Source organism: Fusarium flagelliforme (genome assembly GCF_020744385.1).
Source record: "Fusarium flagelliforme strain FIESC 12 MPI-CAGE-AA-0113 chromosome Unknown B0J16scaffold_1, whole genome shotgun sequence".
NCBI lineage: Eukaryota > Fungi > Ascomycota > Sordariomycetes > Hypocreales > Nectriaceae > Fusarium > Fusarium flagelliforme.
The window spans coordinates 8,682,853-8,697,317 of record NW_025763503.1 but is presented as its reverse complement, the minus strand read 5'-3'; the positions used below and the strand labels follow the sequence as shown (position 1 = coordinate 8,697,317).

At 46.1% G+C, this 14,465-nt stretch overlaps 2 protein-coding genes across 2 annotated transcripts; one reads left to right on the top strand and one right to left on the bottom strand.

Annotated features, from left to right (window-relative positions):
- Window positions 1-8,512: 8,512 nt before the first annotated feature.
- Window positions 8,513-9,411, bottom strand: B0J16DRAFT_360646 (uncharacterized protein; the record flags this gene model as incomplete). Its single annotated transcript, XM_046129713.1, has 2 exons — window positions 9,331-9,411; window positions 8,513-9,198 (listed from the first exon to the last, which is right to left on the bottom strand). The coding sequence occupies exons 1-2, from the start codon at window positions 9,374-9,376 to the stop codon at window positions 8,513-8,515; spliced, it is 732 nt and encodes a 243-aa protein (XP_045990776.1). The 5' UTR covers window positions 9,377-9,411.
- Window positions 9,412-12,335: 2,924 nt separating this feature from the next.
- On the top strand, window positions 12,336-13,318 carry B0J16DRAFT_379583 (uncharacterized protein; the record flags this gene model as incomplete). Its single annotated transcript, XM_046131009.1, has 2 exons — window positions 12,336-12,381; window positions 12,486-13,318. The coding sequence occupies 2 exons, from the start codon at window positions 12,336-12,338 to the stop codon at window positions 13,316-13,318; spliced, it is 879 nt and encodes a 292-aa protein (XP_045990775.1).
- Between the last annotated feature and the right edge of the window lie 1,147 nt (window positions 13,319-14,465).

Genomic DNA, 14,465 nt, shown 5'->3' with positions numbered 1-14,465 from the left:
TTGTTTCCTGAAGACTTCTGTGTCGCTTAGGGCCGTTCTCGTGTACTGACTTAATCCTTGCGGCTCCGTAGATGCACATTGGTTCGGGTTTGCATTTGTCGCATGCTCCTAGGGCTACGTCGGCCCACATGTGTATTGCTTCGGATCGCAGGTGTGTAGCGGGTATTCTTATTAATTGTTCGAAAGAAGCATGGTTCTTTTGGTGTTCTTTTTTGAGTTTGTCTCGGTATTTTTTATGTTCTTCCCAGGGGATCCTTCCCTGTTCATTGTTTTTGAGGTGTGGTTCTTTCGTCATGCGAGCTACCATTCTTGCGGGGGTAGTGAACTGGTATTGCCCGTTGTTGTTCTTTTCTAGGAGTTGCTCTTGTGCTTTGCTCGTAACTCCTTCTTCGAAGTCCGGTCGTCGGCTGATGGCGTCTGCGCGTCCATTGTCGGACCCTTTGCGGTGTATGATTACGAAATCAAACTCGCATAGGTATTCAGCGTAGCGTAGTTGTCGTTGGTTAAGTTCTTGGGTTATAGCGAAGTAAGATATGTTCTGGTGGTCAGTGTAGACCTTGATTTAGTGGAGACTTCCCATAAGGTAGTGTCTGAATTCCTTGAAACAGTTGACAATGGCTAGGAATTCTTTGTCGTAGATGGGGTAGTTGAGTTCTGCTCCGTGTAGTTTGTGTGAGTAGAAGGCAATTGGGTGTAGTACACCTTTATCATCTCGTTGACCGATTTGTCCTCCTAATGCGAAATCCGAGGAGTCGGTTTTGAGTTTAATTTCCTTTTTTGGGTTAAACATGATTAAGACTGGTTCGCTGAGTATGGCATTCTGTAACTTTTCGAAAGCTTATTGTGCCTTATCGTGCCATATGAACTTGTTATCCTTCTTCGTGAGTTCCGTAAGAGGATTAGCTATTTTGCTAAAGTCTTTAATGAATCGTCAGTAGTAGTTGGCAAATCCTAGGAAGCTTTGTACTTCTTTAACTGTGGTAGGTACTGGCTAATCTTATACTGCCGATATCTTCTTACAGTCTATTTGAATTTCTCCTAGTAAGATAGTATATCCTAAGAAATCAACTTCTTTGACATAGAAGTGACTTTTTTCTGGTTCTACTAGAAGGTTTGTATCCTATAGTGCTTTAAGAACCTTATAGACGTGTTCCTAGTGTTCTTCTTTGTTATCTAAGAAGATTAGGATATTGTCAAGGTAGCATACTACAAATACGTCTAGGTATTGTTATAGAACATTATTGATTATTTGTTGAAATGTAGCTGGTGCATTTGTAAGTCCAAACGGCATAACCAGGTATTTAAATAATCCAAATTTGGTTCTAAAGGCGGTCTTCTATTTGTTGCCTTCCTTGATGCGGATGAGGTTGTAAGCGCCTTTGAGGTCTAGGGTAGTGAAGATTTGTTTTCCTTGCAGTTGGTCCTTAAGTTCTGTAATGAGCAGAAGTGGGGTCCTGTCCTTGACGGTAAGGTCGTTTAATCTCCTGTAGTCCACAACAAGTCGTAGTTTCCCATTTTTCTTGGGTACAAACATAACGGGAAATCCAGCTAAGGATGTGGATTCTTGTATATTGCCTTTTTGTAGTTCTCCTTCTAGGTATTCCTTGAGCGTGGTAAGTTTAAGCTCGTTAAGGTTGTAAATCTTCTGGAAAGGTAGATCGTCTGATTTAAGTACGATCTTATGGTCCCAGCGGCTGTGCTGTAGTACCTTCGTGTCTAATTCTTCTTTGAACAGTTTCTCATAGCAACGGTACTCTGGTGGTACATTCTTGAGTCGGTCTTCTGTTAGTGGCGTCTTTGTTTCCAGTTTCTCGTTGAGGTCGTGCAGCTGCGCGCCAAATGTCGCGACTATCCGTCTGACATGTTTTATCTTGCCTTTTTCGTGTTTGTGTTATGTTCCTCTTGGAGGTGGGTGAGTGTTTTTCTCACGCCGGACTTCGCTGGCTGCTTCAGTCGAAGTTCGAGATCTCTGTTCGTCGTTTGTTTCCGAATCATCCTCTGTATCAGAGGGATCATCCATGCAGGTGATCTAGCCAGTCCTCTAATCAAATTGCAGGTTGTAGCGTTGTAACCATGGGTATCCCAAGAACAGGTTAAAACCTGATGTTGGGGCAATGTTGAAGTTAATGTTGTGCCTCCAAGTTCTAACGAATACTTTCAAGTGATTAATCTCTCTAGTAATTTATCCTCCGTTGTAGGCTGCTCTTTCTCCTTTGAAGTTGGTTAGCGGACTAGGTTCGTCCTTGTACTTCCATGGTAGCTGCAACTTATTGACCGTGCTAGGGTTAATTAGGTTGGATTTAGCTCCGCTGTCTAATAGTGCGTTTAGCCACGTTCCCTTGATTTGTACTTGTATTTCTAGGCAAGTTCGTTGACCGTTGGCGGTCCTTCTGAGAGCCCTTGAAAGCACTGCTGGCTTTGTGGTTGTGCTTGTCTGCGGCTCTAGTACAGCAAGCTGTTGTCTTTTCCCGGTTGGCTGGGGTGTCGAAGGTCACACTCGCTATCGTAGCATAGTGCGTCGTCGGGGCATTCGTTTTCCCTTCGTAATTCTTCTTGTAGCTCGGCGTTAGCTTGCCAAGCGTTTTCTTCAGCTTCTTCCCATTGTCGTAGGGTGTCGGGGTCTGGTGTGTCTCCTCTGTCGGGATCACCGTTTGTGTCTTGTTGCCATTTCTTGACGAGGCGTTCGTCGTCTCCTTCTCTGTTTAACAGGTTCACCGGTGTGGTTAATTCCACTCGGTGTTTCCATTGGTCGATGGTGCGTCGATTTCTGATGTGTGCGAGTGCACGTTCTCTGGTTTCAGTGTGCGCTGAGAACTTCATTACTTCATTTTCTGGGTACTGTTTGGATAATCGATATCCCACAGTGTCTGCAATGACGTATGGTCTTTGGTGAACATGGTTTTTGATGCTCAGGGGGAAACAGTTGTTGCTTATTTTCTCTTGTCGGTGTAGTGCGCAATAGTGGGCCGTGCATGACATCCATGAGAGTTGGTTGTGTTTTGGGCTATTGGGGTACCTCCGTAGGTCGTGGTAGGCCATAGGTTGTTGTACCGTGCTGGCAGGGTTTCGTTCTTGTTCTGCCGTGATTGCTCGTATGTAAACGTCATCATCTTGTGTTGTTTCGGCTCGTTCTTTTGCTCGTTGCACTACTTTGCTTGTCTGCGTTTCCCATTTGTTGTCATAATCGTGTTTCTGTTTCCAGGCCTGTGCCTTCTGGTGTTTGGTAGCGTTGTCACCGTATTGCATCTGAAGTTCTGTTTGAAGTGCGCTGGAGTAGTTTGGATCAGAGAAGTGTCGGTTTGGCTTTATCCTTTTGGTGGGTATATTGTCGATTTGTCGGGTGACGTTGGTTCGTCCCATTACCTCTTGTAAGGATTTGATCGTTCCATCGGTTTGTGGCACTGGCAACTTGGAAAACGTTTCGTCCAGCAATTGGTTCAGTCCTTGTTGGATTTCTTCGGGTGTAAGAGTGCGTTCCGTGTTAGGGATCGTCTCTTTTCCCTTTCTGACGACTGCTATCATGCATCCAGAGGGTACCTGGCTGGTTGACTCGGGTACGGGTTGATATTCCTCTCTGTGCTTCTTGGCTTCTTTTCTTCTCTTCTCTTTTTGTCGTTCGTTGGCTCTGGCCTTATTCTCAGGTTTGCTGTCGTAGGCCTTCTTGGTTTGTTTCCTTTTTAGGGTGAGTTGTAGTTGTCGCTCTTCCTCCGCTTGTTCACAGGCTCGTTCCTGTTTCTTGTATTCGATGGCTTCTGCAGTGCGTTTTTCGTACGCAATTTGTTAAGCGCGGCTGTTGTCTTGGGTGTCTACGTCGTAGCCTGATCGTGTCATGGCTACTCGTGTTGGGGTGCGTACAGCCATTTGTGGTTCTTCCTGGTTGTTAGTTCGTCTGATGTTCTTACCTTCAGGTACTGGCTTGTACTTCTGGTTGGTTTTCACAGGGTTTCGGCAGTCTCGTTCTCGGTGTCCTTTCTTGCCACAGTTCCAGCAGGTTGGCGCTGGTCTGTTTGTTTGGACGGCGTTGACGTTCATGGGTCCTGCTTGAGTACCATAAGATGTGTCAAGCTGTCGTGGTTTTCCTTGATTGGCGTGGTTGCGGTTGCCGTTCGAGTTGTTCTTGTTCCAACTCGGATTGTACGATCCTCCTTGCTTGCTTGCCTGTTTTTCTTTTCGTCGTTCGAATTGTTGGTTGTCAATTTCCACGGCTATAGCAGCAAGGTCGTTGAGGTTCTTAGGCTTGTCTCTGATGTAGACCATTGCGTCTTTGACTTCTGCCTTGAGTCCAAGGTATACTTGTGCCATATGGGCTGCTTCGTTCCAATCAAGCTTGGCTGCCTGGAAGCGATATTCCGCGAGATAAGCTGCTGCTGACCCCTTCTGGGTTAGCTGTCGGATTTTCATTTCAGCTTCTCTTTTTTCGTCGGCAATGCCAAAAGCATGTGTAAGTTCCTTTTCAAAGTGTTCGTATTTTTCATAGACGTAAGTAGTCATTTCCTTCCTGGCGTAGGGTGGATTGTTTACGAAGTCTCTGATGATGGGTTCCAGAAGTCTCTGAGCCTTGTCTTTAAGAAAACTCATGGCGTGTCTAACTCTAAGTTCATCCGTGCTGAACTGAATTAGGTAGTACATTTGGTAGCTGCGTAGACTGGTGAGGAATCCTTGTAGTTTTTCTGGCTCGCCTCCATACAGGTCAGGCTGGCGAGGTCTGAGGATTTCTCCAGGGTCTTTTCCAGTTAAAGCGAGCGCTGCGGTGTGTTCGATGTGCTCCTTGTAGAGTCGTTGGCTTTTTTCTGCTTCTTTGCCGAGGTTCTCGGCAATTTCAGCGATGTTGGTCACCCTTCCTTCCAGGTCCTCGATCTTGGTTTTGGCTACTTCAGAGTTAAATCTGGCTGCATCGAGAAGTTGGTCATATTGTTTCTTAAGTTCTTGAATCTTTCGTTTGAGCTTGGTAACTTTATCCTCGTGGCTGCTCGGATAAGCAGGGGCAATTTCCTCTTTATCCTTATCCTCAGTATCCATGGGGAGGTTAAGTTCCTCCTCTAGGGTAGGATGGGTGTTAGGTGGAGTTGCCTGAGGTGGCTGCTGGCTACGGGGTGCAGTAGCGGGTCGGTTTGGGGTGGAAGGTGCCATTGCGTAGGTATTACTCAGTGTTACACGGTACAGTCTAAACAAGAGCTATCAACGTGTAACGGTTGTAATTCCTAAGGGATAAACTAGTCTGTACTAGGTTTATGTTGGCAGATGTGTAGGGCGTAGATACTAAGCGTTGCAAAGTGTTACATCTCTTAATAGTAAATAAAGCAGGTTAGGCGTATTTAGGTAAAGAAGTCTTATTAATAGCTAGTGAGCTAAGTGTTTTATCTAGTGCTAAATAAATGTATATATACATAAAAGGTATATATGTCGAACAGGGTCGGTTCGACTGTGTTCGAGAGTCAAACGGAGTCAGTTTAACTCCGTTAGTCATGTAAGTCAAATGGCGTGCGTTTAACTTCTACAGGGTAAGTGAAAGGTCATTGGTAGGAAAAAGGTGGGGTGCATAAGGCACGTGCGTAATCATGTTGGGTCGTAACATGTTTTAATACAGTAAAGCATCTAACATCAAGAGGTTGGAGTAGGTGAGATGCATGAGCCGGTATATAGAGAGTAATGATCTTATTCTCCTTGCAATATCTCTTGAATTTGATGGAGTGGTGACTTTCGTGACCATTAAGGATCAAGAGGCGATAGGAACCAACTGATCGCTTGGTTGTAGACCGATCAAAGTGCTTTAGCCACTTATGACCTAGCTCGTTATTTGTCTATCCATTTAGGCTCGTTGTAATAACCCAATCACCGGGAAGATTGCATTCTTGATACCAATTGGCAAGGTAATATTGGCCGGTACTGATAAGAAACGGCGGGATTAATTAACCTTCTTGTTACGATTGGTTACCGTAACAGCGCTATAAGGCTCTATAGGCAGCTGTAAGCACCACTGTAATCGCTCACATAGTGATTATAGCCCGATCTTTTGCCCTGTGGCCTAGCGGTTAGGTGCAACCGTTACACTTCTGTATTGATCGTTTGGATCGCAGTAATCCATTTACGGTTTCCAGGCTATACTAATTTTGGCCTCCCTTCCCTTTTAGAGCCTGTGATGCCCATTCCGGACTGTATGATGTCCATTGTAAAGCCGGTCTCATCAAAATTCCGTATATCATGTGATCGAATACCGTATTTCGCGACCGTATTTGCCATAAGCCTAAACCAGTTATGAATGATTGTGGGATCTTCGCATTTAGCTCTCTGATAGCCATACTTACGAAATAAATGCGTCTTTAGCTCTGGTTGTCGCTTGATGAAGTTATGAGCCCAGCGCTTGCCGACGGGTGATGCATCGCGATTAGCCAGTAGAGAATTAGCCATTTCTTCCACAAAACGCAGTCGCAATGGAAATCCTCGTGAATCTAGATCAACAATAAATTGGACTATTATCTGTTCCTCCAGATCAGATAGTTTCCGTGACTTCGGTATCCAATTGTGTCGCGATTGAATGCCATTGTGGTGACTTTGTAAGGTTCGGTAGTTAACTTCATAGATAGTAGCAGCGCGTCGGGTGCTTAGTTTTGGGTTATTTTGAATGGCCTGAAGGGCAAGAAGGATTCTAGCTTCATTTGAAGACTGACTGTGTTATACTTGGTGGTTGAGAAGTATCTGATTAGATGGAAATGTTGTAAGGTGAGGGATTTTTGGGACACATGCTTGTCTGGGACACATGCTTATCATACACGTTATGTAATAATTAACTGATAAAATTTAAGTGAGATTATCCACTTTAGTGGGTAATTACTGATGAATTGCCTCTTAATAGTTCCTAGGCTTAAAAGTATAACCTGTAACTGCTATACTGCCTGTCTTTACGGTGACTATCATTACATGCTTGCTAAGCTAGAGAGCTTGGTGCTCAGGAAAACCGAGGTGCGGGATGCATAGGTTGTGGCCCGCAGAAAACAGGATCAGCAAGTTAACACTACGTGAGACTGTACTCTACTGTAAAAACGGTGATTTGCCCTTGAAATTGGATCGATCAAACCCTCAATACAATGGCGACGTTCTAGACCACGGTCTACTGGGGAAGGTACTAAAGGGCTAAACCCCTTTCTTGTCAAGCCTGATCCGCAAGGTAGCATCGCCTCGTTTATTTTGTACGTAGTCAGTCTATCTCCTCGGAACCACAATCACTAAGGAGAAACATAATTTATCACAACAGTTGGTCTAATAACAACAATCAACAAAGCATATGTAACCAAGAATGGAAGCTTACATTAAAGCTTACATTTAACCATGATAAAAATCCCCGGGATTAAGGGCTTAAACTGGACCTTGACTAAGAGATTTGTAAACGTGTCTATATACGACCACAGAACAAGCATTTACCAAGAATCGCGACTAAAATGCACGCATTGCTTATCCTCGAAAGTTTACTGTTGCTGTATTACTAGTACGTAAGAGCTCAACTCTGTACTTCCTGGGAGTATACACAACAATTATTCCAGAATTGCGGTTTGGAAAATACGCAAAAAGAAACAGAGGATATCTAGCATCTATAGCCGCAACAAGTTAATAATTCTATCCAGGCGGCAGACGATATCTCATCGCAGAATCTATACCCCTAGCTGTTGTGGACTAAAAAAACTTGCTATTGGATGTTGGAATAGCGGTGCATCGAGAGCCAGACTGCGCAGAATCAGCCACACTTTTGAAGTATATATCTATGATGTGATCGTAATTTTTAACAGCGATATAATTCGGGGCCTTTGTTAACCGGCAAACTGCTAGAGCTCTATCACTGTCAGCAAAAATCAAGAAAAGTGGCTGCCTTCGCCTCCGATCGACTCCGACCCTCTTAGAGCAACCGCTCGGTGATCAGATTTCACCAATGGTCGGCGGTGAGTGGCCACTGGATACCAGAACGCAACCCATAACAATATGTTATCTTTTAGACTGGCCCTGCACATTACACTTGTAGCATATATGTCAATAACCCAATCCCAAATGGCTTTTTCCTATTGTCTCGGGAGTTCAAAGTTCGGAAAGTTACATTAACGCTAGCCTGGAGCCTTTTGCTAATGTAATCCCAAGCTTGCAAGTAGTCCATCGTAACATACTTCGTGGCTTGCAGCCAATCATATGGTACGGAATTAGGGTGTAGGAAGCGGGGCTATACGCATCCCAGGGCCTGGCAGGTCGTCGTGGCCTGGATTTGACAACGATAGTTCTCGGCGAAGCTAACTAGACGATCATCAATGCGACACGTCATTTACATCCGTGTGGATACGCACCAGTTGCAACTGCAAGGAGCAATTCAACGAACTAACGAAGGTGGCTGAATGTGGTACATTATTTACACATTCCAGGCGGACTGTAGCTGCTAGTGATGCAGTACATAGGGGTGAGAATAGGGAGTACCGGGATGAAACAGGCGATTATTTAGGCGGAACCTGACTTCTGGTTATTTAATATGACTAATCTACTCGCCATATCTTATGTCAGATTGATGAAGCGTTTGAAGTATTGCGCTGTCATGGCCCACCTCGATATACTCTATATTGACGACATCCTTATTGTATATAGTGTAAATGCTTGAGGAGCTGGTGTTGTGGAAGGGAAGGACCGAGTTGGGCATGCTTGTTTGAATATGGCCAGCACTATAGCCATCTGGTAATGATGGGGTCGAGATGTTGGAGGGGATGATGCAGGAGATGGTGCTTGCCAGGGGTTCGCAGTTAGTAGACAAGGGGATATATTCTTGGTTGTAGTCGTGGAGGCTGTTGAAGTCTCCCGAGAATGGTGCATGGCTAGGCATGGCATTGCTACCAGTGCTAAGGTTTCCATTGCAAATTGCTGATGTTGAGAGCTTGTCAGGAAATAAAAGTTGTCTTGCAGTGAGAGGTGTTTCGTGGGAAGATAGCGAAGCCGTTGAGGCCCCCATAATCTCCTTAAGTCGAATCAGCTCTCTCTCGATTGCCGTGTTACGGCGTATTAAATCTTCGATGGTCTGGTCACGACCTTGGTTGCTCTTGAGCTCCGCTAGCTCGCGCTCTAGCCGCTCGATGTGTTCTTTGGTGCGGATACGTATCGTCCTCTGGGCCTCTCGATCGTTGGCTCTCTTGCGAGCGAGCTGTTCGGGAGTAAGGGTAGAAACCCTTCTGGTCTCTGAACAACGCTATATTAGTATCGTAATGATGAGTTGCCTTCCTTCTCTTCGATTTATTTCTATTGAATATAGTGTATCGGAGATCCATAGCATTAGACTAAAAGAACGGACAGAGAGAATAGGTAACTTACTCTTTCGCTTGGGGTTCGCGGACTCTTTCGATAATGATTGGATCATTTTGATTGTGTATGAAGAGGCAGAGAGCCGACTGGAAGTTGATGACAGTTGGGGTCAGCGGTATTAAATATACATCCTTTTCTTCTTCTGTTGTTATGCGTGTGCCTCTCTTCTCCAGGTGTAAAGCCACCTGCACGGTGATGGTAGACTAGTAGTATCCTCCGTGTCCCAAGCCTCCAAGAATGCTGTGCAAGGGAGGATGTGTGAGTTTGACGCGCCTCAAAAGCCCCGCCTTTAACCCTTAGGGAGACTTCCAAAGGCCTCGACTCCTCCCAATGTCTACACCATCATTTTAATATCCTTTTTGTGGTCGATCTATCGCAATCTTAGATGACTGGGGTTAGGACTAGCTTCAGCGAAGATCTGCACTCAAAGAAACTGACCTCCCAATAAGCTTTATGACAGCCGGGATGTCTCAAATCGAGAACCGAGAATGCACATGAGACCCGCAGAAACGGCGATGAGAATGTCACATTTTATCTGGCTAACGTCTGGTCTAACAAGCCTTAACGACTGTGCATGAGGGATGACACTGATGGAAACCAATTTTTGCAATCTAGACCTAACTCAGTAATAACCAATCACATTACTCCTGTGACAAGGTTCCGGTACAAGGCATGGACCAAACCCAGTTAAAGATAGGAACGTACACGTTATAACGGTCGGAAGTGTATAAATTTAGTTCCATACTGTATAACCAAAGAGGGAAAAGGTCTCCTTTCTGGTTATTCTGATGTGGTGGCAAGGTTTCATAAAACTCTGGGACCCAATCTTTATAAGCCGGGATTCCCCACTACCTCACTTAGGAAGCTGTACATGAGCAACCGTGTTTGGACTAGAGCAATCCGCCTGTACACGGAGAATCACGTCCTTAACAAGTCATCAATTTTATTTAATCTATGTTAATGCTGCTTACTGGGCTGAGCCAGCTCCAGACTCGCCACATTTACCCCACACCTCACCGACGGGCTAGTACGCAACACAGGCAAATGACCTACCTCAATCCTGCCTCTGGAGACGATTGTCATGCCCCCTTGTTTTCCCTTCGTTCGCGTACTTATACTTGTTTGTTCTTCAACACACCGCGCACCATACTTGGACCGGATCGTAGTGCTACAGTCCAAAATCAATTGTTGTACAATTGATTTATTTTACCCCACTTTACAGGGAGTAGAATTGAATTTCCAAAAATGGTCCAGAGTTGGGATCGAGTGGAACTCAACAGGGGGTTGATATGGGTTTGTAATTAGTGCTTGGCTACACGTTCATGCAAGACAACACTTTAATGGCAACGCGTCAAGTTCTGACACTGATTTACCAGGTTTTATCGCGACCAATGTAACATCTAGCTAGCAACTATCATTCGTTGTCTACAGCACTGATTCGTCATACCATGACACTCGAGCCATTAACCAAGGTCGGCCTTTCTAACCCTATATACCCGTTTATGCTTCTTTCTCAATATTGGATTGTTATTTGTCAGAAATGTCAACACGCATGCTTGGCTAGCGAAGCTTCCACTCACCCATCTTGCCAAAAAGCACTCTGGAATCAACCCAGGAGCAAGCAAAGCAAAGACGACAATCCTTAGTCGAACGAGAGCAAATCTACAAAGGGAGAGGGAACTACCAGACGGAGTTGGCAGACATTCGAGAAAGGTCAACTCAGCTCTGCCTGGTAAACATACTCGGTTATTGTACGATCAGCTACCGTGGAAGGAAGCCAGCGTGCTGGCACAACTCAGAACCGGGATGGCACAACTAAATGGCTACCTGTATCAAATCGGAGCAGCAGTAACCGATGAATGCCCATGCGGGCAAGCAAAAGAAACAGTAGAGCACTTCCTCTTCCGATGTATAAAATGGATAGTACAGCGCAAGGAGATGATGCTTTAATGTGCAGAGGAAAAGCGCGGTAACCTCTCCTTTCATTTGGGGGGTAAAGCTACATCAGAGGGATAAAAGTGGACACCGAACATGGAAGCAGTACAAGCCACAATCCGTTTCGCGATTGCCACAGGTCGCCTGGAACAGAGATGACAATAACATTACTACTACCCTATCGACCATAAAATTATACCTACCGACAACTACTACCCTAGAGAACCAGAAGCAGGCACCGCTTCAGCCGCCGAAGATAGGAAACTGAACACTTGGAGGAATTGGGCTTCAAGTTGACCTACTATTACTAACAATTACGGGGATTAAGGAGATAAGCGATGATCAGGCTGGAAAGAACAAGACAAGAACCATATGGGCTTGGCGAGAGCAAGGCAATAACTAGCGAGATGTATGTATTTTTAGCTTCAGAGCCCTTTGGGCGTTGGCCTACCGGGCGTAATAGACTTGTGTGTGTGTGTGTGTGTGTGTGTGTGTGTGTGAGGACAAAAATAAGGCAATGTATGTAAGCATTAGTAACTAGTGCCCTTTCGGCCACAATAAGCCGTCGGTCGTAATAAATTGTATTGTATTGTATGGTATTGTATTGTATTGTAGTCGGGAGGAGCAACGATGAATCGGCCTCGCATACTGCGTGGCGCTGTTGCGTGGCGTTCTCCCTCCTTGATTTTGAGAGGCGTTTTTCTTGGGGTGCATACCATCGCTGAAGCTAGTCTTAACCCCGATGCCAAAGATTGCGCCACGGACACACTGACTGAGACATAGGGAGGAGTAGAGGCTTTGGGACGTCTCTCCAAGGGTTGAAGGAAAGATTTTCGAGGTGCGTCGAATTCACACTCTCTTTTGCACACCTGTCTTGGTGACTTGGGGCGTGGAGGCTACTACTGGTCTACTATCGGCGGCAGGTAACTTTACGAATTAGAGAGAAGAGCCAGAGACGCATGCACAGACACTGACCAAGAGACAGACCAAAAGAAAACTGGTACCGGTATATTTAACGCCGCTAGGTCAGCCTACCGCCAACCTTTTGTCTACTTCTCGCTTCATCATACACAAATAACATGGTCCGACCATTATCAGCAGAGCCTGTCAAGTCCAAGCGAAAGGGTATGTTCTCATGTCGTGGATCTCCGGAGCATTATTGTGAACAGGAACAACGCAATGCAAAGCAGGACAACATACCCCTGCCATACTAACACGACATTATTCAGGCACAAGAAATGTTTCTACCCTGACTCCCGTACAACTCGCCCGCAAAAGAGCCAAGGATCGAGAGGCCCGGCGGGCGATCCGCGCCCGCACCAAAGAGCATATCGAGCGGTTAGAGCGCGAGTTGGCGGGGCTCAGGAGCAAGCAGAGCCGTGACCAGACTGTCCAAGAGTTGTTGCGCCGCAACAAGGCAATCGAGAAAGAGCTAATTCAACTCAAGGAGATCATGAGGGAGTCAATGACTTCGTCATCTTACTCTGCACCAGGTCTAACTCCACAACAGCTCTCATTGCCAGACGAGCTCTTGACGTCAACAGTCTACGATGGCAACCCCAAAACTGATAGCGATGCCATTCCTAGCCCTCGCGGATCACCATTTCCCGGTGATTACAACTCCCTCCCCGACTACAGCCAACAATACATTCCTTTATCTCACAACTGCGAATCCTTGGCGAGCACCGTCTCCTGCCTCATCCCCTCCAACGACTCGACCCCAGCATCATCAGCCGACTACAACACTGGCTATATCCCAATCAGCGTACCCGCCTCGATCCTCCCCTCCAACACCAGCTCCTCAAGCATCGGCGCTGTGTGTGACAAGGACGTTATTAAGACGGAATATGACGACGTGTGCCACCACGATACAGTATCTCAAGACTTTCCTGTACCCGACACGAGGTATGATGAGGAGGTTAGTCACGCTCAATATCTAGACGCTAGGTTCGACCTCAATAATCCACCGCTGCATCCCGGCACTCCCTATTCTAACCCCTACATGCCGCATCATCAGCAGCAGCAGTCCGCCTGGAACACGTATCCAATGTACTGCCCTTAACCACTTTCATCAGTTTATTAAATGACCTTGGTGGTTGAAACTAGCCGGTACCTGGGGTGATGATGGAGTTGATGTACGGTCTCGATGATCTTCTACTCGGCTTCGTCCAGAACTATTGCTAGCAAACCCGGGCCAAGGCGATCTGCCATGTTCTGGGGCCTGGGGAACTAGACATGCAGCCTCTGTTTCGAGATACCGACGGTCAGGGAAGAGTTACATGCTCGTCACCGCCCACTACAAGTTTGACCCAGTCTTTTGGACGCTGTCGGTAGCGCGCGCGTCTCATAAGACGCATCGCCATCCTTATGCGTATAAAAGAATCGAGACGCCGCGCAACCCCGCTCCCGATCCATAAATTTTGTATAGGCACGTGAGTGGCTGCAAATCACGAAGTATGTTGCTTTGCAATAAATCCTTAGGCTTGAAGGTGGATCAACAAGGCACTCCGGCTTCCGGTCATATGGAATTCACCAAGTTCTGAATCCCTCAGACAGGAAGAATAAGCCATAGAGGGTGTGGGATGTTAAGACGCAGGCTGCAAATTGTAATACGCAGGGGTAGTCTGAAAGATAGCGTACTACCGTGAGGTCTTCGTACTGACGGTGAGGGATACCGCTGTCGATCGGTGAACGGTGATCGATGAACCGTTGCTGTAGGGTCGGAGCCGAGGCGGAAGGCAGTTCACCGCTTTCGCTGGCTTCCGCGACACCGATGCTACCCCTGTTGAGAATTACAGCTAATCTGTATGATTACGTTGACAACAGGTCATTCTTCGGCGCCAAGGAAATGAATGACGAGGAATAACTCATTGCGATTGGACGCCACAGTTCAACTACCTCCGAAATGTCACCCCATGATCTAGAGGAACATTTAAAACACGAACTTCATAGTTCCAGGAGGTCTACATTCCCTCAGCCCAAGATTGGATAAAAGTCCTAAAAGGCATGGCTGCACTGCGCGTCTGTGTGGAGGTGGGCTGATTTGGACATGCTCACTCTCGATGCACAGCTCCTCCCGATTTCCAATGCCAAACCTTTTCAGTCCCCAAGCACTGCAAGTATGAATTCCGAAATGAAATACCGTGTGTGACCTGGATGACGTTGGGCCGATTGATATTTAAGATAGGGTCTACTCTGTACCAAAATTC